This window comes from Macaca thibetana, chromosome 1 (genome assembly GCF_024542745.1).
Source record: "Macaca thibetana thibetana isolate TM-01 chromosome 1, ASM2454274v1, whole genome shotgun sequence".
Classification (NCBI taxonomy): domain Eukaryota; kingdom Metazoa; phylum Chordata; class Mammalia; order Primates; family Cercopithecidae; genus Macaca; species Macaca thibetana.
In genome coordinates, this window is record NC_065578.1 from 116,282,887 (window position 1) to 116,310,361 (window position 27,475).

Sequence of the window (27,475 nt, forward strand, 5' to 3'; positions counted from 1 at the left end):
ATCATTTTCTAGCCATGATACTGATATACTCTGAGTCTGTTTTCTCATTTGTAAAATGGGATTAATAATACCTACCACATAGTGATAAGAGGTATTCTATAAGACTGTATATGTAATGTGCCTTGCACAGAGCCTGTCTAGTACTCACTCTCTCCCTCCATCTGAATCAGGAACTTCATTTTTACATTCCTTTCAAATGATACAATTGCAATGCAACAATTCCCCAGGTAAAAGAATAACTGTCTCTCTTGCTGGCTCTATTTTTTCCTTTTCTTCTTCTTTTTTTTTTTTTTCTTGACAACAGAAAGCTTCTTTTTCCCCCCAGAAAAGAGGCAACATCACCCTGTCAATGTTAAATTCTGGCAGAAATGAAGCCACTAAAATGGAAAGAGAAAAAAATATTTTGGCAACAGCCAGGAATGAGAAATTGCATAGCATTTACTGGGTTATATATATTCTATGGATACAGGATACTCTCTATTATTGGCAATGATTGTCTCTGTGGTCAATGCTTATTTCTGAAATAATTCTCTTTTCAGTGCACATGGTGGATTGATTGCACTGATGGCCTCAGTTTTTTTGTGTTAATCTCTCCCTTTGCTCTATCACTTTGCAGTTCCCCTCCATAAAGAGGCAGAGTATATATTAACCCATCTCTTGCCTTTGGAGTTGGTCATGTGGCTTGCTTTGGCCCATGGGGTGTTAGTGGTCACGATGTAAATAGAAGCTTTAAAAAATGCTGTTGTATTTCCACTAGTTCTTTTGGACCCCTGACATTACCATGAAAATGTGCCAGTCCAGCCTGCCAGAGAGGTGTGAGAGACATGTGGAAGAGAACTGAGTCATCCAAGCCAAGGCCATCCTAGACCATCCAGCTCCTGTCAGCAGGACATAGCCCCATTGACAGAGCCACCCAGCTGACCCATAGGCTTGTTAACAGAAATAAATGTTTGCTGTTGCAAGCCATCAGAGTTTTCTGATTGTTACACAGCAGTAACTACTCCATTCACACACATTTGCTGAAAGCGTTGGTGCCTGGGGGTGACCCCCAACTTCTGCAACTGAAATGGTGAATAAATTCCTGTAATTTGAACCTCACTGATTTTATAGTTAGCAGCCTGGAGAGTTTGTTTGAAATCTCCATCCTAGGCAGACTGCCCTTTTATTGTTCCCTAAATACAACCTGCACATCCCTGCCTCTGCTTCTGCCTCTGTACGTTGTATTTGTCCACACTGAAATGTCCTTCCTTCTCCTCCCTGCCTATTTGCATCATACCAGATCTCCAAGGACATGACTTTAAAACCAGCCTTTTCTGATGGACTTCCTGCGACTGTTCCCTGCCTTTTCAGCCTATTAATTCAGGTTATTTCTTGCCTGAGCCATAGATTGGATACCAGACCCATGTTTGCCATATATGGCTGCTGTTTTTGTTTGTTTGTTTGTTTGTTTTAATCTCAGCTGTTTATTAAACTAGATCCCAAGTTCCTGGAGGGCAGGGCCCTCTTACATCTCTTTTATCTCCCAAGCCTTGTATAGTATCTTGAAAAGGGAAGTACAGGGCCTTTCACTTAAGACTTTAATATTTGTAAGTTGACCATCACTGGGGGGCTAATTGTTACTTATCATTGCTAATGAATAAAACCAGAAGAATGGATGAGTGAATGGAGGGATGGATGGATAGATAGATAGAAGATAGATAGATAGATAGATAGATAGATAGATAGATAGATAGATAATGTTAGATGCTTCCAGATCTGAATTTGTAGAATGTACCCTGTTCTACTATAATTCTCACTAGGAAAATAAATTTTACTTTAAAATGCCACCTTTCCCCTGAAGATTTTACTGACCCCCCATTCATTCTCTCCAGATTAGATATGCCCTTTTCCTTTCCTGATATCCCTATGTGACAGTCAAGTTCTTACCTGCTCACCTCCACCATGCCACATGGCACAAGCAGCAGCTCCTGGAGATCAAAGGCTGTAGCTTAATTATGTATGGATGTCCAGCACATGGTAGGGTACTTACTGCACAAGGAGTACTCAGTAATTATTTGATTATTTTATCTATCCTGCCTCTGTCTTTCTTTTAAATGCCCTACTTCAGCCCCTTATTATTGCTCATAGAGACAACTACAAAAACCTTGTAACTGACCTTCTTGCTTCTAGCCTCATCTCCCTTCTTCACCTTTCAACCTGTTAGCAATGCACACATACGGAATTCAACTTAAAAGGAAAATCCAACCAGGCTATACTCCCACTAAAAATCTTTATAGCTTCCCTCTTCTTCAAGGTATTAATAAAAACCAACCTCTTAGGCTTGGCACGCAAAGCCCACTAAGATATGCCCATCCTACCTGTGTAGATCCTTCTTTCACAACAGCCTCAAACTTTATTCCAATAGGATAGTACAGCCTGTGTGTACTATTCATACTACACGGTTACTTCCCAACTGTACCTTGTCCCCTGCCTCTCTAGATAACTCACTGACTCACCTGGCCCAGCCCAATCCATCCTGACCTTCCCTCCTGCCCACCAATTTTCCCCACCCCCTGCAACAATCAGTGTTCCACTGATTGTTGACACATTGCGTTGTGATTATCTGATTTAAGTGGAAGCTTCCTGAGAACTCTAGCACTAGTGTAGTATTAAATTAGCCTAGGTTCAGGACCAACTGTTGAATTTAGACACTCCTCTGCCATCCTTGGTACCTGGGTTCGCATCTGAGTAACTGCCCATTAGTGTAACTGCCCATTGGGTTCTCCCTGCCTGCTGCCCAGATAGAACAGATTTATCAAGACAGGAGAATTGCAGTAGAGAAAGAGTTTAATTCACACAGAACCAGCTAAATGGGAAACCACAGTTTTATTACTCAAATCAGTCTCCCCGAAAATTCAGAGACTGGAGTTATTAAGGATAATTTGTCAGGCCAGGGAGTGGGGAGTGCTGATTGGTCAGGTAGGAGAGGAAATCACAGGGGATCGAAGGGGGTTCTTCTTGCAGTCTTCCATCCCTGAGTGGGATCAAAGAGCTGTTGGAGCCAGATCACCAACCTGGATGGTGCCAGCTGGTGCATCAGAATGCAGGGTCTGAAAAATACCTTGAGCACCAATTTAGGTTTTGCAATAGTGATGTTTAGGAACAACTGAGGAGGTTGGAATTGCGTGGCCTCTGGCTGCATGACTCCTAAATCATAATTTCTAATCTTGTGGCTAATTTGTTAGTCTTACTAAGGAAGTCTGCTCCCCAGGCAAGAAGGGGGTTTGTTTCCAGAAAGGGCTGTTACCCTCTTTGTTTCAAGATTTAACTGTAAGCTACATTCCTCCCAAAGTTAGTTCGGCCTACAACCAGGAATGAACAAGGGCAGCTTGGAGGTTAGAAGCAAGATGGAGTTGGTTAGGTCGGATCCCTTTCACTGTCATAACTTTCTCACTGTTATGATTTTTGCAAAGGCAGCTTCGTAGGGCAGATGAAGATAAACTTAAATGTCTCATGATGGTAGCTAATATTCATTGAGCACTTACTATGTACCAGATATTGTTCTAAGTGCTTTAAATAAATTAGCTCATTTGGCATTCACAGTAATCTTATGGGGTACATACTATTAGTATCCTCATTTTAGCAATGAGGGTTAGGAAAGGTTAATTAAGTTTTCTAAGATTACACAGCTACTAAAACTAGAATCTGCATGCAAACCCAGGCAGCCTGACTCTAGAGCCTGTAACCTTCAGCACCACCTCGTGTCACCCCACGTTCATGTTTTCCAGGGGCCCTCTCCCATTTCTCAGTCGTTTCCTCTCCCAAGAGCGGAGGAGAAGGAAAGGCCAAGAAGACAACATTTCTCATGGCTTTTTAATGTATTCAGTTTACCTGAATTCTCTCATCATTACTAAATGACACATACTGAGCCAGGTTGAGGCCTATCTTTTCTTAGTTTTATCTGTATCTGTTTACTTAACCACGAAGATAACTTTTTTACTCCCAAATTTGAGTGATTAGTAAAGAGCTGTATAATGTAACCAGTTTTGCTTTTCGCAAGCCATCTCTGTTTCTCAGTGGGCTGAAAACCACACTATTGCTTCCTCTTTACTTTGCAGTGAGAGCACAGCATTTGTCACTCAACCTCTGAATGTTAGTGACACTGCTGGGACGGGAAAGGACTGTGCTGGCCTCAATGGCAGGCTTCTCATATGTGGCATCTTTCTTTCTCTTTCTGAGTAAGTTTCATAATCCTTTATGTTTCTCTTGTCACAGGAGGTAGTCAACTCAGGGTGCTGGGTGATGGAACAGGACAATTTGGTCTCTGCAGGAACAATTATGCCATATATTTCTGATGTTAGCAATGATTTTTGACTTATTGATGACAGTTCTTGGCTTACCTAGACATCCTTGAGTTCCAGGGAGGTGCAATGCTTGGTTGAGTCCCATGCACGTGATTCCATTGTTTTGTACATTTGTGTGTGTTGCCAGATCTATCAGTTTTGCTTGGCCCTGTCTTTACTCATCTTCCTGGGCTGATCATCCCAAGAGACAATAAAAAAGCCTTGTGTCAGGCTGGGCGCAGTGGTTCACGCCTGTAATCCCAGCACTTTGGGTGGATCACGAGGTCAGGAGTTCCAAGACCAGCCTGGCCAAGATGATGAAACCCCGTCTCTACTAAAAGCACAAAAATTAGCCAGGCGCAGTGGCAGGCGCCTGTAATCCCAGCCACTCAGGAGACTGAGGCAAGAGAATCGCTTGAACTCAGAGGGCGGAGGTTGCAGTGAGCTGAGATCAGGCCACTGCACTCCAGCCTGGGCAAGAGCGAGACCCTGTCTCAAAGAAAAAAAAAAAGAAAAGCTTTGTGTCTCAAACTGAGAGGAGACTTTAAGGTTTGTCTGATATTAAGGCTTGATGGAATAAATATGCCTTGCAGATATGACTGGATGGAAAGAAAGGTTATGAAAGTACTTAGTAGTTTTAGACTATGCTAAAAGAAGGTTCTAGATTTCATCTGTGAGTGGAAGTGGAAATTGACTACTGAGAGACTGAGAAATGGGCAGGAAGATTCACTTGGCTCTGCTGAGGGCCATGCAGAGGGGCTTGCCTGATCTACGGGCATTTATGTGTGTTAGAATAGGATGGAAGAAGAGAAAATTTGGAGGTAGAAGGGAGAATCAGATGAGTTGAGCAGGTAATGGAATAGTTTCAAACCAGATAGCAGGTACTTTTTAATGCTACAGTTTTCATTAACATCTGGTAAAGAGAATAGACCCCATCTCAGAATAATGTGTAAAATGCATGAAATAAAGTGCATAGAATTATAGAGGAAATCAATCACATTGAAATACAGGTATCAAAATATTTTAAATACGTTGTAATGCAATAATTTATTTGCTTCTTATTTATGGATTACATAATAAGATCTACAGGTAGGTCTGTTAACCACCAAACTTCAAAGTAATGATGAGTATAAATAACATTTCAATATATCTTAAGTAGTTGTAATGTGATATGAAGATATCTGTGGTTGTCTACGTTCGTAACTGAAGAAAATACTAAATTTCCATTAGAGGTAAAAATGAAAATAAAGGTGTAAGATTATTTTTCAGCCTGGTTTATGGACCCTTTAATCCTACATGTGGACCCAGTTAAGAACTCTTGCTTTATAGCTGGGCATGGTGGCGCACACCTGTGGCCCTAGCTACTTGGGAGGCTGAGGTGGGAGAATCACTTGAACCTGGGAGGTGGAGGTTGCAGTGAGCCGAGACTGAGCCACTGCACTCCAGCCTGGGTGACAGAGTGAGATTCCATCTTAAAAAAACAAAAACAAAAGCAAAAAAAAACTTCTTGCTTTAGAGAGACTGGATGGAGCTAGTGCAGGGACCCGAATGGCTGGGATGATTGGGGAAGTAAACCAAGCTGTATTTGGTGTGACCAGGACTATGGTTGAAGAATTAAAAGAAAAGAATACAGCATTCAGCACAAAGACGTTGCTTCATAAACATTGATTGAGTTAATTGTGCTCTTGTCTCTAGGTACATATGATAGTGTGAGGTAAGAGTCAGTCCTAGGGCCTGCAGGAGAAGTTGCCAGGACCGCTTGCTGGGTGATGGATGCCTGCCAGACTGACTTGGCGGGTGTTGATGGATAGGTGCACTGGTGGGATCCTTTGGGGGCTGGTGTGTTTCTGTTTTTTGGTTAAGTTATCTGAGTGTGATTCTCAAGTGTATGTGCTTTGTGTATTTGAACTCTTATGTTTGCTACATATATAGGAGGAAACTGGGTTTACATTGTGCAATAATTCATAGAATTGCAAATTCTGTCTCTTTTTTTGGTAAGCAGGCTAGAAGGCCTGGGGGAAGGAAAGTAGTAATCAAGGCTCAAAAAGGGGAAGCTGGAAGCTTTTCCTTAACCCATTTAAACAATTACCTAAACTGGGTTATAGATTTACTTCTTCTAAATTCTGACTCATCCCAAGCACTAATTTTGTGTAGAAGCACAGTTTCTATGTGAAGAATACATAAATCAGGAAGTTACTTGAAAAAGCTTTGGAAGTCTGCTGTTTGTCATTACAAATATAGAGGGGAAATGAAAGAAATTATTTAAATAATGATCAATTGATCAATTACATTGGTTAGCAAATGTATACTTTGTCCCAATTTTTTTTCAATAAATATAAGGACTGAACAATCCTGATAGAAAGTGGTGCCATATGAGATTAATGTCATGGGTAAATGAGTTCTCGGAGTTAGCAGTTAGCTTTGTCTGCCTATTTCCCCCACCCTAACTAGCTGCCCTACAAATAATGGCCATTAACGTGGCAGGGTTTGGGGGAAGGGCTATTGTCTGTCTTACTGAGATTGCATTCATGAAAAATAAAACAGATTCCACTTAGTATGGATGGAAGCTGTCTCAGCCTCCAAGCATATAGGGTTTTTGAATGTGTAAAGAGAAGGAAGCTGCTTGTTATGTTGGCTATTCCTGAGGTAGGTTTTGTATAAGGTAGCGTTATTTGAAACTGCTCTTTTTTTGGTATCAAAAATGGTCAAGTATGGGCCGTTTTATAAGGTTCAACCTAATTGTTTTCATTCAAATAATACTGCAATGGTAAATTTGACAATTCAAGTGATATTTTTAAAGAAAGTCAATACCATCGAGGAATTTTTAGTGTTTTGAAAGCATGATTGCAATGTCAGTATGTCAGTGCCAAGCTTTGTACTCATCAGCCTACAAGAATATGAGCTGTTATTCAAAAGTGGCTAACTCTCTGCCCATTGAAAGAGAAAGCAAGAGGGCAGTCCTCACAGGTGTTTTTCGGAGGGTGGATGATACGTACTTGAAAAAACTCAAGAGAGAATATATTTATAATAAGATCCCTAAGCTTATGCCCCAGTGCATAGCCATTTGAGTTGATCTCTGCCAGTCATGCCTTCCACCTGAAAAATACCTTTGAAGTCTCCATACTATTTCTTTCAGTTTTCTGAGAAAGTAGTATGTCTTAGACTGTTTGGGGTGTTGTAGCAAAAGTACCATAAACTGGGAGGCTTATAAACAACAGAAATTTAGTTCTGGAGGCTGGGAAGTCTAAGATCAAGGCACTGGCAGTTTGGTGTCAGTGAGGGTCTGTTCCTCACAGCGCCTTCTAACTGTGTCCTCACGTTGCAGAAGGGGCTAGCGAGCTTCCTGGACTCTTTTATAAGGGCACTAATCCCATTCATGACAGCAGAGCCCTCATGACCTAACCGCTTCCTAAATGCCTCACCTCGTAATACCTTCACCTTGGGAATTTGGTTTCTGCATATGAGTTTTAGGAAGACACAGACATTGATACTATAACACAGCTCCCTCCCCGTCATCCCTCTACTAAGACATTACTTCATTCATCCGCCTTGCTGGCTTCACCCATTCTCCATCCCACCCCTTCCTACCGCTCCTCACCTAGCTACTCTCTCTAGCTGCCATCCTGGTCTTCATTTTTCCCTCTCCATGAAACTCCTGGAGGTAGGTTACACTTTCTGCAGTTACTTCTTACCCTGAAAACTGCTGCTTCCACTCTATTGAAATCCCTTTGACAAAGATCTTCATGGACATCCTCCTCATCGAGCTAACAAGACTGTCCTCTGCCTTCAGAGTCCCCAACCTCTTGGCAGCCTTTGGCAGTGCTGACAAGCCCTTTCCTCTTAGAATGTTCTTCTTCCCTTGGTTTCCAAGCCGCTGTGTCCTAGTTGCCTTCCATCTAACTCTTCCCTCTGTAGGTATTGTTCCTCGTCCCATCCCCTAAAGAGATTCCGTAGTAATCTCTCCTTAGCCCTCTTCCTTCTGTTCCCCAACACTTCCCAACACTTGTATATAACTGGCCTAATCGACGTCTAACAGCTCAGAACTCTCCCTAGTTACAAACAGACATTTACAGGAGCCAACAAGAAACAATGGAGACAGCCATGGATTTGGCATTTGCAGATCTATTAATATGTTCAAGTCTGGCTCAAATTCTAGGAGTTTTTGCACAACTAAATATGGGAATGTCAAATGGTTTTTGAAAGGATTCGATTATAAATATTTTCAAAGGGTTAAATAGACCTTAACCCTTTGAAAATATTTATAATTTATATGTAAATATAAATATATATTTAAATATTATTTCAAAATGTTTGCTGAATATCCTTCCTGTCTATTCCACGGTCTTCAAATTTAGTATTTCTAAAATTAAATGCATTATATTTTCACTCACCATTATACACACAATAGTAACTCTGCCTGGTATCTGTATTTCTATTCAGAATATCAATATTCTCCCAGTCAGCCTTATCAAACTTACGATCTTTGATTTCTTCCTATCTCTCATCTCGCCTACTACTCCCAAGCATCCAAAACACTGAAAACTCTACAGATTTTGTTTCCACAGTAGCTAGGTTATAGTACCTTTATTTTTATCCCTATTGCTTTTGTCACCTCTGCCCTGAGCTCCTATAATTACCTGATACCTATTTCTAACTTCCATCATCCTACACACCAACTGTCAGGTTCATTTTCCTAAGACCTTTCAAATACTTTCAGTGGATTCCCCATTGCCTAATGAATCAAGTCCAGACTTTTAAATGTGATAGTCAAGTCTTTTCTGCTCTGGACCCAAAATTGCTCTCCAGTTTTACCTCTCTCTATTAATCTTCATGCAGCGCCCCCACCATCCAGTTGATTACTCCTTATTTTTGAATATGTCTTTTGATTCCTACTCACAGAGTCTTGCCATGAAATCTCTTTTACCTAAAATGCCCTGTCTCCCCATTTACCTTGTCATAATCTTCCCAATTCTCCAAAATCCATTTCTAATGCCATCTCTTATGCCATCTCCATAAACCTGCTTCCCTCCCCTCAAAATGTAGTCCCTCCTTTCTTCAAAATTTTTGAAGCACTTTTATTATATGTTTTCCATAGAGAGATGACTGCTGTCCACTTGACTGGATTATAAAATCCAGAACAGAATCTAGCCTAAATTCATCTTCATATCTTAGTCCGTCAAGCATGAGAAATACTATAAGTGGTTGAATAAATATTTATTGAATTGGCAAATAAAGCAGCAGAAAAAGAAGTATGTGTTTTCACAATAAAAATTTTCAAATGTGGTACCCATCTTGCTGAAAAGTGATGGGAAATGTTGGAGCAGTGTTGCCTAGCCACCAAAAATAACATCGTTTGTAGAAACATGCCTTGATATAAGTAGGTTCATGGTACCTCAAAAGCCACATTAAAAAATATTTTTATTGTGAAATACAACATAAGAAAATATTAATAAAACATACATTTTCGGTTTAACAAATAAGTAAAAAGTAAAATCTATATAATATCTACCCAGGTCAAGAAACAGAATATCACCAAGACCTAGAAGCAGCCACCCAGCCCGCAGTGTGCCCCATCAAATCACAGACGCTCCCCCGACACAATCACTTTCCTGACTTTCATGATAACCGCTTCCTAGTTTGCTTTTTTTTTTTTTGAGATAGAGTTGCCCAGGCTGGAGTGCAGTGATGCAATCTTGGCTCACTCCAACCTCTGCCTCCCAGGTTCAAGTGATTCTCTTTCCTCAGCTTCTGTAATAGCTGGAATTACAGGCACCTGCCACCATGCCTGGCTAATATTGTATTTTTAATAGAGACAGGGTTTCACCATGTTGGCCAGGCTAGTCTTAAACTCCTGGCCTCAAGTGATCTGCCCACCTTGGCCTCCCAAAGTGCTGGGATTACAGGCATAAACCACCTCGCCTGGTCATTTCCTAGTTTTTTGCTGATGATTTTACCCCTTATGTATGCATCACTAAACACTATAGTGTGGTTTTACCTGTTTTTAAACTTTATAAACAGTAGGATTATTCTGTATAGAGTCACAAGGGTTCAGAAGTGTTTTTGTATCTTTCATTGAACGTAGTCACTCATGTTATTGCAAATAGTTGTAATTGTTGATTTTTATTTCTATAACATTCCACTTTATGACTGTACCACAGTTTATCCAGTGTACTGTTGATGGACATATGGGTTGTATCTTGTTTGGGGTTTTAATGAGCAGTGTAGCTGTGCATATTCTTTCACACATAGCTTGGTGCACACATTTCTCTAAGATGGCATTGCTGAAAAGTGTTTTAAACTGCCACTGTAGTATAACTGGTTGGTAAGTTATAATTTACATTTTCCCAAGGTGGTCTAACTTCTATTCCTGGCTTCTTATTACAAAAAGAGCATGATATAAATATGTCACATTAATTTGAACTTATGAATAAATTAGTGTATTCTAAATTATTATAGAGGCTGGGTGCAGTGGCTCACACCTGGAATCCCAGCACTTTAGGAGGCTGAGGCAGGCAGATCACTTGAGGTCAGGAGTTCGAGACCAGCCTGGCCAACATGGTGAAACCCTGTCTCTACAAAAATACAAAACTTATCCAGTCATTGTGGTCCATGCCTGTAATCCCAGCTACTCAGGAGGCTGAGGCAGGAGAATCACTTGAACCTGGGAGATAGAGGTTGCAGTGAGCCAAGATTGTACCACAACACTCTAGCCTGGGTGACAGAGCAAGACTGTCTCAAAAAAAAAAAAAGAAAAAAAATATTATTACTAGAAATGTGTGTGGTTGGCTGACTAGTTGGTTGAGTGTTGGTTGGTTTCCCAATTTTAGATTGAGCATACATGTATGAGATATATGCACCTGACTGCCTCAGGTGACCACTTACCTTTTCTTCCCTTTTGCCCTTTGTTGTAGTTCCCTTCTATCCCTTAGAACTAGTTTCATTTCATCCCAGATTCCTATACTCAGTCTTTTTGTGTTCTCTGTAATGTCCTTTTTCCTTTCCCTCACTTGTTTTTTCCACTCTACTCTCCTTACTCTTTGTCCCTGGAGAGTCACAAAATGCAGCAGAGGCTCTGCTTCTTCCTTGTCTCCTTATGAACTCTGTTCAGTTAACTCCATAAAGCCAGCAATCTCTCCCTGTCTGGCCCTTCCGATGTCTTCCAATCCGTCTTCCCTTTTACTGTACCCTGGGCCCCTAGTGAAAGAACTGGCCACCCTTGTGGCATGTCTTTGTCCTTTCTGCAACACAAAATGAACTAGCCTTTAATATCAATCATAGTAAGTAAAGATACGCTTTTTGATTTCTAAAAAATGATTGATTTAAAAAACTTGTCAAATGAAATGTTACCATTTAATTATGTCTTTTCCTTTAGACCTAATACTTGAGATTTGTTCTAATAGAAAACATTTCCTAGTAGTCCCAACGGAAAACTTTTGGTAAGAACAAAGCTAAAATAAATTCTAATCCCAGAACCTGCTGGATTTTACAGCCATCTATTAGGAGGCTTTTCAGTAAAAGCGTTTCTTTAAGAAATGACAAAACAAAACCAAAAAACCCTCCACAGAATAGAAAGGAAGTGCTGCTGCCTCTTCAGATGCTAATTTTGGCTAGTCTTGCAACAGACCTGGCTAGGAGCTACAAATAGTTCAACCAACCAGCTAGAAAAATCATGGCACCAAGGGCAGAGCCCTAGACTTTGCGTCTCCAGCAACTACTTCTCTGAAAACTGCCCGACAATGGCAGCAGGCACCCTGGAATTTGAGGCTTGAGGAAGTATATGCCAAATTTTTTCATAAAATAATGTAAAATTATCATACATTTATTTGCTTTAAAATAAGTACACTTCGATAAGCAGATGTTTTATAGAAGTGGTCATGTTACATTGATGAAGCTAAACTTTTTTTAAGAGACCGAAGATTACTATAGAAGTTAAAGTTATAAAAGAACAATTAACTCATCAAGCAATTCCACTGCTGCTCAGCCTGAAGAAGATGTTGAACGTTTGAGTTGATTATAGCTAACAACCTGAGATCTCATTTACCAGAATTGTAATACAAGGAAATACATAATGTGGTACACTGGGAACTGAAACACTAATCTCTTTTTATTCCCCTTTCTTTCTCCTACTTGCAAGCTAAGCTCAGCATTGGCCAGAGAGAAGTAACAGTTCAGAAAGGACCACTGTTTAGAGCTGAAGGTTACCCAGTCAGCATTGGCTGCAATGTAACTGGCCACCAGGGACCTTCTGAGCAGCATTTCCAGTGGTCTGTTTACCTACCAACAAACCCGACCCAGGAAGTCCAGATCATTAGCACCAAGGATGCTGCCTTCTCTTACGCAGTATATACGCAGCGGGTGCGAAGCAGAGACATCTACGTGGAGAGGGTCCGGGGCAACTCGGTCTTGTTGCACATCTCAAAGCTCCAGATGAAGGATGCTGGCGAGTATGAGTGTCACACACCGAACACTGATGAGAAATACTATGGGAGCTACAGTGCAAAGACTAATCTAATTGGTAAGCTGCTTGTCCGCTTCTGCTCGCCAGCCCCTGAGAAGCCAGAGTCTCCACCATCACAATATCTTGCAACGTGACCTGGCTTTATATTGTTCCATGTTCTTTGGGAAAAGAGCCCATATACCCTTGTGGATATTTTGGAGATATGTCACAAGGGGGTATCTCCTATTGTCTAAAATTATGTTTCTTTTCTCAATTATCTTTGACATATTTAGATGGTGTGTGGTTTTCCCAAGGCCTTGTCCACAGCTATCCATAGGTTGCTAATAGCAACAGCATTCAACAAAGCTTTGAGAGTTCTCCCTGTGTTGTCTCTGCTTGGAGGCAGAAGAGTAATTTGACAAGAGAGCTGCTACCATAGGTGATAAGTCATTAACTTAGAAATGATTATTCTCAAACTACCATTCTCTAGCATATTTACATATTGGGAGAGGGTCATAGTCTTTGCAGTTGTCACTTTGTCCCTTTGCCTGGAATATCTATCACCCCCTTTTCAGCTTAACAAACTCCTACATATACTTCAGGACCCAGTTTAGATACTACCTCTTCTGTGGAACTCATCTTGACTGCTTGGGCAGAATTCCCACTTTTGTTTCTTTTAGATTGTCTGTTCATACCACTACTATCAGCATGCATCCAGTTATATGGTAACTGGCTGTTTGTATACCTCTCTCCCACCACATCCTCAGCTGCAACTCAGTGGCTAGCACTGAGTAGATGCTTGGTCACATTGGTTGATTAAATCTAAGTGTTGCTTTCATATAAGCTTAGGCTGTGTGATTTCATTTTAAGAAAACAAGAACGGTAGGGTAGTAAGACAGTTACCAAAACTTTAGTAAAGAATGCATTTGGGCTCTAAATGATACATTTTAACAGACATTATTACATTATTACAGAGCCTTATAGAGGAGCAGGTTAAGGCCCAGGGAGGTGAAGTGACATGCCCAAGTCCATGTAATAGGGACGGATGTAGGACCAGAATCTAAGGTTTCTCTGTCCCAGTGCTTTCTCCCTTTAAATACATGCTTTGTGTCTGAGTAGCTAAATTGGTTACAGCCTATGCTAATGAAGCAAAGTGAGGGTCAACTCATTGGTGAGACATTTACTTTGCCAAGTTCCGTAGACTGTACATAGATGCCAGTGTTCCCATTAGCAATAGAGAAAGCACATGGATAGGAAGGCATATGGCAAGTGGAAAACCAACTCGAAGTCTGTGTGCTTTACATATGGTAGCTCGGGGCACCATTTTCACCTAAGGAGGCCCACTGGACAAGCACTGGGCCAGTCACGTTATTATCACTCCTTTGTTTCCAGTTATTCCAGATACCCTCTCTGCCACCATGAGTTCTCAGACTCTCAGTAAGGAGGAAGGTGAGCCATTAGCCCTCACCTGTGAGGCATCAAAAGCCACAGCCCAACATACACACCTCTCTGTCACCTGGTACCTAACACAGGATGGAGGAGGAAGCCAAGCCACCGAGATTCTCTCTCTCTCCAAAGATTTTATATTGGTCCCTGGGCCCTTGTATACAGAGCGGTTTGCAGCCAGTGACGTACGGCTCAACAAACTGGGGGCCACCACGTTCAGGCTGTCCATAGAGAGGCTCCAATCCTCAGATCAGGGTCAGCTGTTCTGTGAGGCAATGGAATGGATTCAGGATCCAGATGAAACCTGGATGTTCATCACTAAAAAGCAGACCGATCAAACCACTCTGAGGATCCAGCCAGCAGGTAATTATCTTCCTACGAAATTCATTAATACACTAGTATTAGGTAGTGGGTATTTATGAGGTATGCTTTAATTTTCGTTCTAATCCTTTGTTGGCTCTAAACAAATTGGCTAGAAAGTTTGATTTGATTTTGTATTTTTGTCATCTGAGAAGCATAACTAAGAGGGAGGACATTCAGTTTTGGCTCTGCCCAGATTCTTTATGGGATAAGGTCTACTCAATGGTTAGATCGATTCCACAAGCCAGTCATGGAAGTAGTTTTGTTACCATTTTTGCCAGTCTCTGTGTTCGCACATTATCTACGTTATCTAATTTAGTCGTAACAACCACCCTGTGAGGCAAGTAGTTGAGTCTCCATTTTAAAAATGAGGACTCTGAACCTCAGACATGCTAGATGCGCTGCGTAAGCCCACCTAGCTGGTGAGAGTGGGGCTGGTATTCAGAGGGAGGCCCGTCTCTCTCCAAAGCCCACTCAGCACAGACAGCTGGGCCTCAGAGTAGCTCCAGTTTCCAACATGAAGCCTTGTCTTCGTCAGTGCTAGGATTTCCTTCCACCTGCCCCTTTTCCCAACTTGGAATGCAGTCACTTTCCTTTTTTATTATTTTTTTAATTAAAAAAATTTTTTTAAGGACAGGGTCTTCCTATGTTGCCCAGGCTGGCCTTGAACTCCTGGGCTCAAGCAATCCTCCTGCCTCGGCCTCCCAAAGGGCTGGGATTTCAGGCATGAGCCACCACACCCAGCCTGCTGTCACTTTTCATAATCTTTTGGCATTTTTGTCAAAGCAAGTATGAAGGCCTTGTCTGTGATTCTTGGTCTCTCCCTATAGGCTTTTGTCCAACAGGATTGGTTACGAAGCCATATACTGTATACCCATTGCTAAAAGCAATGATCCCATGGCGGATCATTAAAGTTTTTTCTTTATTAAAAAGAGTGTTATTGTGTTCCACTAAAAATTGTCCTGTTGGCCTCAAGTATCCAAGTTACACTCATGAGTCCTATGGAGCAATATCACATGTGCTTTTTAACTTCAGAAAATTCTGCTGGAGATTCTTAGCCAAAAAAGACATTAAGAAATCACAATTTACAGCAATTCAGTATAAAATATTTAATTTAATATATCTATTTAATTCAGTATACAATATTTTAATTTTTAATTTAAAAAGCATACATTACTATATGCATCATACGTTTGTGCATTCATCTTGCTTACTAAGAGTGCATTCGGAAAACCATGTGTACTGCCCTTTCCAGGTGACTTAAGGAAGAGTCATGAGTGTTTTTCACTCTAAGGATTTTTTTTTTTGGTTTACCTACCAGTATAGAGCTGAACTCTCACATAAAATGTGATCCCTGTGGCATCCTCACAGAGGGTGTCATCTCTCTCTTGTGCTGAAAGGACAGGGGCTGTGGGCTCTCTAAATACCTGCCTTGCTTTTGTTTCCCAGTGAAAGATTTTCAAGTCAACATTACAGCTGACAGCTTGTTTGCTGAAGGGAAATCCTTAGAACTGGTTTGCCTGGTTGTAGGCAGTGGCCATGACCCACAGCTTCAAGGCATTTGGTTCTTCAATGGGACTGAAATTGCTCACATTGATGCTGGTGGAGTCCTGGGCCTGAAGAATGACTACAAAGAGAGAGCAAGTCAAGGAGAGCTCCAGGTCTCAAAGTTAGGCCCCAAGGCTTTCTCTCTCAAGATCTTCTCTCTGGGCCCAGAGGATGAAGGCACCTACAGATGTGTGGTAGCAGAGGTCACGAGAACACGCACAGGTTCCTGGCAGGTGCTTCAGAGAAAGCAGTCACCAGACAGCCACGTGCACCTGAGGAAGCCAGCAGGTATGTGAAGTCAAGACCCGGCATGCACTGGGCTGCTTTCAGATGCCCCCTCGTCAGTAGAAGACCCCTTTGTGGATACAATGGGGATCTTCATGAAGAGCAGGTTTCAATCAGATCATATTGGAGGTGGAGTGGAGTGGAGTAAAGGAAGGCACCCAAACTAGCTGGAGACCAGAGTCCTATTCCTGAGTCATTACTTAGGCTGCGACCATGAACACACCACTTTACGTCTCTAAGTCTCAGCTCCCTCATCTGTAAAATGATGGCACACAACTAGATGGTCTTTAAGTTCCTTCTTGCTGGCTTAGAGTCTAAGCCCTCTGCCTTGTGTGTGTGTGTGTGTGTGTGTGTGTGTGTGTATGTGTGATATGGATAGGTTAAGAGTAAAAAGCTACACTTTGTCCTCCTTCCTGGGGAATGAACACCCATGTTATCCTACCTTGAGACTCTGCTGGCATTTTTCAATTGCCTTCTGTTAATCTCCTACTATGTCAACCTGGTGTGGGAGATAGTACTTAGTCATAATTCTGACTCACAGTAAGAAACGAAGAGGTAATTGATAGTGGGCAGACTCCATCCTCTGCATTTTGCTGTGATGTGGTGAGACGCCGGTCCAAATGGTTCTGAGTGTCTGCAAGCACAGAACTGAGGAAACCACGCAGTTTACCTTTACTTTATGAAGGTTGGGCGACTTTAAACATGTTTGAATAATCATTGCCTTTTGTGTGGAGAAAAACAGACAAATCTACAACTAATATAAGGATTCACTAGGCTGGGTTTAAATTCAAAGTCCAGAAAGATTAATTGCCCCCAAATTTTTTTAATGTTTTAAATGTTTAAAAACTGAGCTGAAAATAAAGATGTCCTTGTTGCACTGGCTTATTGGAGACATCTCCAAAGATAGATAAATTTTCCTTTCATGTTCTCCAATACGCCATTTACTAGGAATGAAGATGCACTGATTTGGCCTTGAGTGGCAGGCCAGGAGGTGTGTTGTGTTCGCTTTCACACTAAACATTTGGTCTGACTTTCTAGAATTAAGGAAAAACAATATAGGTAGGGTTTACATATTTATGCAGAGGTAAGTTTCTGCTTTATGCATCTCAGCCTTCTCTGGAACATATCTGCAGGCTTTTGTAAACCTGGTATGTGGGAATTTCACCCAAAGGGGAACTTCAGGGTACACAGCTGATAATCCTATCAATAGGGTCATCTTCTAAAACTAAAAATAGTTCTTTGTATAGGCTGGAGTCTACACTGGGCTTACTATGTAGACGCAGAAAAAGTTATTAGCAAATTTATTAAGGATCTTATTTAGCATTCTGTTTTGAAAGTCAAACGTTACTCGAAGTATTAGCAACATTTCATCATTTATGAATATTTTAATCACCTATTACCGTTGTGAATGTGTAACTTACATACATTTCGTAAGTTTATTACTTCTTACCAAAAGGCAGTAATGGCCACAATGAACTAAGGAAACATCATTTAAAAAAAAAAAAAAATCATGTTAGTTTAAACTAATCATCATGGTTATCTTAAAGTGGTGAGATTATGAGTAATAATTTCCCCTCCAATTTCTAAACTTCAGTTATGAGTCTATTTTTAACTTGAAAAAAATTAAATTTGAAAGCAGATTTGCTCTTTTAAAAAACATATTTATGGACATTAACCTTCATTCTGTCTTTGTTACTTATGTATATGTATGCATAAAACAGTCAAAGACTGAACTCCTTCCTCCGCAGGGAAGAACAATTTGCAAATTCATTTAGATCCTATTTAGATTTCTAATGCCAGTTCTATTTTATTTTCCTCTTTTGCTTTGAATTACCTCTGCTTTTGCCAGAGCCTATCATTAAACACTAATGCTAGCAGCTAACCTTTACTAAGTACTTTCCCTAGCCATCCAGGCTAAGCTCTTTGCATGTGCCATTTGTTCAGTCTTCTCAACAATGCAGCAAGGTGAGCACTATTATCATCTTCATTTTTACAGAAAAGAAAACTGAGGCTCAGAGAGGTCAAATATGTTGCCCAGGGCAATTCTGACTCCAGGAGCCGTGGCCTTAAATTAGTGCTGGGCTGCCTAGAATGTACAATCTCCTGCTGTATCTCTACATTGCTCACAAAGCAACCAGGACAAGACCTTGCAGAATTCATGTTTGTTGAATGAATGTGTTTGTTGAATGATGACTTGAATTTCCCATCTGAGAGTCAGATTTACATTTATGGTTTTACACTGTAGTTTAGACATAAGAAGCCTCTCTGTTTACAACAACGTGTATATGTATATATACATGTATTTTCCCCCCAAGTAATTGTTTTTTATAGTAATATTGTGAACAGAGATGTAATTAACAATGTTTCTTCCTCATTCAAAACACTTACTAAACCAATTAGCTTGATTAGGGAAAGATAAGAAAGAGGAAGATCTTTTTGAATTCTGAAGGTCCGAATTCTAAAAAACTAAAAATTTAAATAAACACAGCTTTATTACTTTCAGGCTCTTATATCTACCCTAATTAATATACTAAAACATTACCAGATGTTTGGCCAACTAGATATCCTTAAGGAAGAGTTGATTTAACAAACTAATAAAAAATACGTGCAAGTGATAAATGGCTTAAGTAAGCTGGGCACAGTGGCTCATGCCTGTAATCCCAGCCCTTTAGGAGGCTGAGACAGGAGGATTGCTTGAGGCCAGAAGTTCAACACCAGCCTAGGTAACAAAGAGAGACCCTATCTCTGCAAAAAATTTAAAAATTAGCCAGCGTGGTGGCACGTGCCTGTAGTCCCAGCTACTGAGGCACGAGGCAGGAGGATCGCTTGAGCCAAGGAGTTTGAGGTTGCAGTGAGTTAAGATCACAGTGCTGTGTTCCAGCCTGCACAACAGAGCAAGACCCAGTCTTTAGAAATAAATAAATTGTTTAAGGGTAAATACATCCTCCGATATTCTTTCTGCTATCTTGTTTCCACTATTTAAGTGTTTGGCAAATCTTTTGCCGGAGGGTGGTGCAAGAGGAAACAGCCCGATTTGACTTGTCACAAACTAGTCAAGTCCTAATTAATGAGATTTCACTGTATTTTAGAAAATTTCTTATTTACCTAAAACAGTTTTTTTCTTCTATAATCTGTAACAGCAAGAAGTGTGGTCGTGTCTATCAAGAACAAGCAGCAAGTTGTGTGGGAAGGAGAGACCCTCGCCCTTCTCTGTAAGGCTGGTGGAGCTGAAAGTCCCCTGTCTGTGAGCTGGTGGCACATCCCACAGGATCAGACACAGCCCGAGTTTGTGGCTGGCATGGGGCAGGATGGCATTGTGCAGCTGGGTGCCTCCTATGGAGGACCCGGTTACCATGGCAACACAAGGTTGGAGAAAGTGGACTGGGCCACCTTCCAGCTGGAGATCACCTTCACTGCCATCACAGACAGTGGCACATATGAGTGCAGAGTATCTGAGAAGTCTCGGAACCAGGCCAGAGATCTGAGCTGGACTCAGAAGATTTCAGTTACTGTAAAGTCTCTGGGTAAGTGTCAGAGGAAGTCCTTTTCTGCACCTGTATATCACTCAATTCATTCTGCAGTGGAATTGGATTGCGTGTTATCCTGAATCTCCCAGTGATGGTATGTGTACCCTAGGACACAGAGCATAGTCTCTGGCTACCCTCTCTGTCAATCAATCTTTAAAGTTTCTTCATCTTTGTAAAGATCATCTTTAGGGTGCAGCTTGTAAATTGTTGTTCAAAGTTAAAAACAAAACCCTATGAATCAGCTTATAGATGAGTATAGCTGAGCCTCATATCTTCTGGCTTTTGAGAGCTGCAGCCCTGGGATTGCAGAGCCCATTGGAGCATGTGCAAAAAAAAGGGTTCTGATACTGAACCCATGCATGGGGGTAAGGGAAGGAGGCCAGACATCTGGGGTGGGGAGTGCTCCACCCACTCAGCAGCAGCTGTCTAAGTAGCAGATTGGGGAAACACTGCCTATTTGTTGTGGCTGCTGGGAACAGTCTTAGAAGAGGATCAACTTTGCAAAATTGAGGTCAGAGTTCAGGACAGACTGTACTGAGAATCAACTTCTACTCTATAAAATATAAAACTCCAGATGTACAAATGCATGGTCCTACTCAAAGAGGTGGCAACTAGAGAAACCTGAAAGTGCTGTATTTTAATCTGGTACATATATTAGAAATTATGTTTCATTTTTCTGTCTAGAGTCAAGTTTACAAGTTAGTCTGATGAGCCGTCAGCCACAAGTGACGTTAACCAACACCTTTGACCTGTCCTGCGTCTTGGGGACTGGTTACTCTGACCTCAAGGTGCCACTCACTGTGACGTGGCAGTTCCGGCCAGCTAGCTCTCACGTCTTCCACCAGCTTATTCGAATCACCCACAATGGCACTATTGAATGGGGGAATTTCCTATCCCAGTTCCATAAGAAGACGAAAGTTTCACAGTCTTTATTTCGTTCACAACTCCTGGTGCATGATGCCACTGAGGAAGAGACAGGAGTGTATCAGTGTAAAGTAGAAATTTATGACAGAAATTCCCTATACAACAACCACCCTCCGAGAGCTTCTGCCATCTCTCACCCATTGAGAATAGCGGTCACTTTACCAGGTAAGTGTGACTTGAAATTAATCCCTGCTTTAAAAACAAACAAATAAATAGCAAGCCTCCCATTCTGGGTAAGTTATAACAAGAAAACATAAAATACTTTCTCCCATATTTGTTCTATCTAAGTAAGCACCACATCATGAATGATACCCAGGTCAACATTGAGTTAGTATGCACGGGTTGGCCATACTGGTGGTTAAAACATTGAAATACCTTCCATGTCAGCTAATTGCTGCTCTCTATCCATTCCCCATTTTCCTCTAAGTTCCCACCATCCAGCAACTAAAGGGTACCACGTGGCACAGCAGGGGGCCTCTAGGACCTGGCTCCGGGGGAGAAGATACGTTTTGGATTGGTCACGGTCCAGGCCTTACCAGTTAGTAAACATTTGCAATGTCTCTGCTGGTGGTAGGGATAAGGTAAATTCCACTGGAATACATCCACCTACTTATTTGTAAGGTGTTAATGTATAAGAGTCAGAAAATTTATTATTACAATCACATATAATCCATCTCATCAACTGATAATACAGCACAGGAGATAAAAGTGAGATACCACCTAGGCAAAGTTCTGCTGTGTCATGTATCTTTTGTCTCATAGTCTGCATTCTCTTAGGACAGAGTGATGGAGAGACATTGAATTATTTAGATCTGACAATCACTGGATAGCAGAACAGCTTTGGATGAGCCACCTAATCTGCTCAAGCCTTAGTTACCTGATCTGTAATTGTTAATGTGCAATTTAAATATGGTGACATATATAACATGCCGAGTACCTGACATACCAAGATGATGCTCAAACGTGGTCGCTGTCATTCTCGCTGCCGCTGTGCAACATTTTTGGTAATAGTAATGATCCCCTTGTTCTTGAATTCATGCTTAATTAATTTGTCCTCTCTGTGGTATTTGCAACTGCTGCCCCAATCTGTCTTCTTGAAACTTCCTTTTTCCTTGGCACCATGACACAAGATTTTCTCCTCCACTGATTTATTCTTTAAAGAAAATAGTTTCTCTGGATTTTATTCTTAGCTTTGATCTCTTTTCATTCTATACGCTTTCCTGCAGTGGACTCATCCCTACCTATGGATACAACCTGTATGTTCACAACTCCCAAATTCATTATCTTGACCAATTTCTCTTCTGATCTCCAGACTCATATATCCAGCTGTCTCCAAGACATGTCTGCACTCATTATGTCAAAACATAAACCCCCCATTATCATCCAAAGCTCTTCCTTCTACATTGCCCCTTATGTCCCCACTCCCCATCAGTGACCCAAGTTGAAAACCTGAGTCATCACAACTCTTATGTTCACCTTGTATCTAAACTCCCATAGTGTGACATGCAAGGCCCTTTATCATCTGGTACATTTGTGTCTTTCCAGCATCATCTCCTTCAACTTTCCATCGTGAATTTGAGCTTCAGTCACACTGAATTACTTGCAGCTCCTCAATAGTCCATGTTCCCTCTCACTTTCAAAATCTTTGGTCAAGTTGCATCTTTTGTGCAGAAATCCTTAACCTCTTCTCTATCAGAATAATTCCTATAAACCCTTAAGACTCAGCTCAGAATTATCCCTCCAGGAAGTCTCCCCTCACTCCTGTATTTGGGCTAGGAGACCCTGCTGTGTGCTCAGATAGGCACTTCTACATACCTCTGTCTTAACATGAGGGACATGAGGAACAAAAATTGTACACTGAGGCCAGAGGTGGCTCACACCTGTAATCCCACACTTTGGGAGGCCAAGGCAGGCGGATCACCTGAGGTCAGGAGTTTGAGACCAGTCCGGCCAACATAGTGAAACCCCGTCTCTACTGAAAATGCACAAATTAGCCAGGCGTGGTGGTGTGCACCTGTAGTCCCAGCTACTCAGGAGGCTGAGGCACGAGAATCACTCTGCACAGGAAGTGGAGGTTGCAGTGAGCCAAGATCATGACAGTACACTCCAGCCTGGGTGACAGAGCAAGACTCCATCTCACACAAAACAACCAAAAATTTCACACTTGAGAAAGGTTTCTCAAGACTTATTTCAGCTCCACATTCTAAATGCGGAAGACAGCGATCAGGGCAAATATCATTGTGCTGTGGTAGAGTGGCTGTCTGTCTACAAATGGCACTTGGCACCATCTCTAAGCCTCTGTCCCTGTACTTGTCTCCCTCTAGAGTGTGAGCCACTGAGGGAAGATATCCACAGGGCCTGGAATTGTCTGGCACATAATATAGTGTGTGCTTCATAAATGTTTGCTGAAGGAAGAGTAAAGAGACCTACTGGCAACACCAATAAGCAGTTACAAAAGTAGAGTGGGTGATGTGAGCAAGACGTGAGAAGAAGATTTGGGAACAAGGATGGTCACTCATCTTTCTGACAAAGCAGAAAAGCTGCTGGGGTCAAAGATTAGTTGACTCCACATCCATACGATATTTCCACAGTTAAGTGGCTGCAAAGATGCACACAGTTTTAATCACTCATGTACAACTTCCTTTTGTTTACCCATGTTTGAAGGCAGATACAACTAGAGTTTGAAAATTGTGAATCCAGAAGTACTCTGCATATTAAACACACAAACACAGCATTAATAGGGCCACTTTCTCCCAATCTGATACATGAAATATGACAGAAGAGATGCTTGTGCTTAAATACTGAAGCAGTATCATGTGGAAGAGAGATACTGGGCTTGTCTGTGTGACACTCCCTCTGCCACACCACCCCTACCAAGCACAGGTAGCACTAGGACTAGTCATGAAGAGATAAAATTCAACTTGATATCAGAAAGCATTCTGGAGTGGCAGAGCTGTCCAAAGATGAAGTGGGCTGCCTTGTCAGCTAGTGATGTTGTTCAAAAGCTGGATGAGCAGTGAGCGGGGCTACGGTAGAGGGAGTTCACCCATATGATGGCGGGAGGATGCAGTGTCATACTTGACCTCTAATGTCTCTACTACCTTAACTTTCTGTTTTGTAGCAAAGTAACTGTTTCCATTTTTTAAATTTAGAGAGCAAGCTAAAAGTGAATTCAAGGAGTCAAATCCAAGAGCTCTCCATCAACTCCAACACTGATATAGAATGTAGCATCTTGTCCCGGTCCAGTGGAAACCTTCAGTTAGCCATCATTTGGTATTTTTCTCCTATTTCCACTAATGCCTCCTGGCTAAAGATCCTGGAGGTGGACCAAACCAATGTTATAAAAACTGGGGATGAGTTTCACACCCCATGGAGAAAACAAAAATTTCATACTGAGAAGGTTTCCCAAGACTTATTTCAGCTGCACATTCTGAATGTGGAAGACAGCGATCAGGGCAAATATCACTGTGCTGTGGAGGAATGGCTCCTGTCTACAAATGGCACTTGGCACAAGCTTGGAGAAAAGAAGTCAGGACTAACAGAATTGAAACTCAAGCCCACAGGTAAACCTTGAGGGTGTATCCTCACCATGTCTGTCTGTCCGATGGCTGTTTTTTCTTGGGCAGCTCTTCTATGGAGTGATTATGTGGGAGTAAAAATATGACCTAAAGTCATAGGAACAGTGTCCACCTACAAATGACTGCAGGACCGGGTAGTCCACCAGAGGAGGGGAGGTCACTTAAGGTGATTCAATCTGAGGTTTTGGGGAGCTGAGGCAGAAGCAAGATCCCTTTGATTGGTTCGCTTCTCAGCCTGGCAGCCTAGTCTATGCAGCTACCCAGGGTATGGTATCTCCAGATCTCTATAATAGCAAGCTGTGTCATTCCAGTGGGGCTCTACTGTAATTTGGCAGAGAAAGAGTAATACGAAGCATATTTCTCCCACTGTGAACAGAAACTGTACAACTCTATGGGGATGTGTGGAGAAATTGCTTCTCAACATTTAGCTGCCTAAACATAAGGCAAATAAGAGTAGTTAACTGTTGGAATGGCTTACTGAAGGAGTCTCCTCTTCCTCAGGAGATCTTTAAAAATGCAATGGAAGTTCCGCACTGGTCTAAGAGTGCTGCTGTCTAAATGTGGGCAGGGTTGATTAGGTCTCTCAGCATAGGTTAGGTCACCTCCAGTGTTGATTAAAATTAAATGAATGTCACAGCCAAGGTTCGGGAACTGGCCAAGATCCAACAGCACAATGCAGAGAAGTTGATCTAATCTGGTGCTTAAAATATTATTTTCAAGGTAATGTTAAAAAAAAAAAAAAAAAAAGGATGATAATTCAGCATTACTATGTATTAGGCAATGGAATACAAAGATAAAGAAGGCACAGCCCTGCCCCTTAAGGAGCTCCCAGTCTGGTGGGACAACAAGGGCAAAACAGCAGCTTGGTATGGGATCTCTTCCTGCCCTCTGGCTTCCCTTCTCTATGTTCTTCAAGCCCCTTCTTCTCCCTGCTAAATGCATGTGTTCCTCAGGGACAGATCCTGGGCCTGTTTTGCTTCTTATTCTCTGCTTTCCTCAGAATTTCTTAAATACTGCCCTGGTTTCAACTACCACGTTCTGGATGATAACCCTGAGATTTTGTGCTTAGTCCTGATCTCCTGAGCTCCAAGCCTTCATACCCAACTGCCTGCTGTACATTTCTACTTGGATGCCCCCATACTCAGCATGCCCTGAATTGCACTTAGCATCTCTGCCATCTCACCATGCTCATTTGTACTTCTGCATTTCCCATCTGTGTGATTGGCATTCTGTCTCCCAGTCATCCATGCCAAACCCTTGACCACATGTGCATGCCCCTCGTCAGGAGGCAGCCACTGCTTAGCTCAAGTGCCTCCCATGTACAAATGTGGACTCCGTGTTGTCAGATCTTTTTGCATATCTACAGATGCCTAAAATCTTTTTTGGTAACATCTCCCAGTTTGAGAATGTCCACAACTAATTCACTTCTTTTTTTTTTTTTTAGACAGTCTGGCTCTGTCACTCAGGCTGGATTCAGTGGTGTGATCTTGGCTCACTGCAGCCTCCATCTCCCGGGTTCAAGCAATTCTCCTGCCTCAGCCTCCAGAGTAGCTGGGACTACAGGCGTGCACCACCATGCCCAGCTAATTTTTGTAATTTTAGTAGAGACGGGGTTTCACCATATTGGCCAGGCTGGTCTCAAACTCCTGATCTCGTGATCTACCTGCCTTGGCCTCCCAAAGTTCTGGGATTATAGGCATGAGCCACTGCGCCTGGCCTAGTTCTTTTAAAATACTGCAAGTGTCCAGCAGAACATACCTGTGGGCTTGGCGTGGCTGTGGACTTCTGGTTGTGCACGTCGTCTAGGGAACAAGTTAACGAAGAGGCCCCAGAAAGATGCTGAGAATGACTGGTCAGAGTTGTAAGAAGGATATTTTATCTGAGATAGGAAAAAAAGAAGTCAATTTCAAGGAGAAAATGGACTCCAGTAACAAAAACCACATAGAGAAAAGGACTAGAGGGTCCCTTGAACTGGGAAATTAGGCCCTGACCAAGTATAGTGATGGGATTGGAAGCCAGATCACAATAAAATAGGAAGTAACTTGAGGCAAGGAAACAGCAACAGTATCACATAAGCTAATATTCCATGTGCTTCTCCATGAAGGAGAGAGTAAACATGGTAACTAAGAAAGAGTCCAAGATCAGACAGAATTATTCTCTTAAAGACAGATTAATAAATGTGTTAGGGCCAGGCATAGTGGCTCATGCCTATAATCCCAGCACTTTGGGAGGCCAAGGCGGGTGGATCACCTGAGGTCAGGAGTTCGAGACCAGCCTGGCCAACATGGTAAAACCTCGTCTCCACTAAAAATACAAAAATTAGCCCCCTGCCTGTAATCCCAGCTACTTGGGAGGCTAAGGCAGGAGAATCACTTGAACCCGGGAGGCAGAGGTTGCAGTGAGCTGAGATTGTGCCGTTGCACTCCAGCCTGGGCGGCAGAGTGAGACTCCATCTCAAAAATATATAAATAAATAAATAAATAAATAAATAAATAAATAAATAAATGTGTTTGTAGTAGAATTGTAGTAATGCACGCTATAATTTCTTTATTTTGTTTGTAACTACTTTAGCCTTCATTCTAAATCCTCACCTGCTGGTTAGCAAGGGGGAAAAAGGTAAATGTCAAAATCTGTTTAAAACTTAGTCTAATCCAATCATCTAAATAGTTCCCTTGGATGGCTTTCTAACACTTGCATCAAATGTTCAGTCTCTCGGATGGCCTCCTCTCTTTCTGCATCTACACCCAGGTAATGTCTGGGTGGATGGGAGGAGAGTAATTTGCTAAGAATGAGGGGTCCTGGTGGAATACATGGCTTGAGGGAGCTGCTAAAAGTTGTGAACGACCACTTTGGGAAGTAGAGGAGGAGTGAATCAAGGATAAATAAAAGCAGCAGGCAGAGGGCCCTGCAGCAGCTGTGTGGTTTTCAATGGCAGGGTCCAGCAGGCAAGCAGTTGGGCTAAAGAAGGAAAGAGACTGGTTTCATTCCTAGCAGAGAATGTTCTGGCAAATGTGAAAAACAGGGACCAAGGACAAGGATTAAAATGAA

At 41.8% G+C, this 27,475-nt stretch overlaps 1 protein-coding gene across 2 annotated transcripts in view; it reads left to right on the top strand.

Annotated features, from left to right (window-relative positions):
- The first annotated feature begins 4,106 nt into the window (after positions 1–4,106).
- Positions 4,107–27,475, top strand: part of CD101 (CD101 molecule) — a 36,412-nt gene continuing 13,043 nt past the window's right edge. For both annotated transcript variants that reach the window (XM_050748021.1, XM_050748011.1), the window contains exons 1-7: positions 4,107–4,217; positions 12,457–12,837; positions 14,152–14,568; positions 16,015–16,401; positions 19,539–19,922; positions 20,610–21,014; positions 24,002–24,412. In XM_050748021.1, the coding sequence (XP_050603978.1) occupies positions 4,130–4,217; positions 12,457–12,837; positions 14,152–14,568; positions 16,015–16,401; positions 19,539–19,922; positions 20,610–21,014; positions 24,002–24,412 (2,473 nt within the window). In that variant the 5' untranslated portion in view covers positions 4,107–4,129. The remainder of the gene's footprint in view (positions 4,218–12,456; positions 12,838–14,151; positions 14,569–16,014; positions 16,402–19,538; positions 19,923–20,609; positions 21,015–24,001; positions 24,413–27,475) is intronic.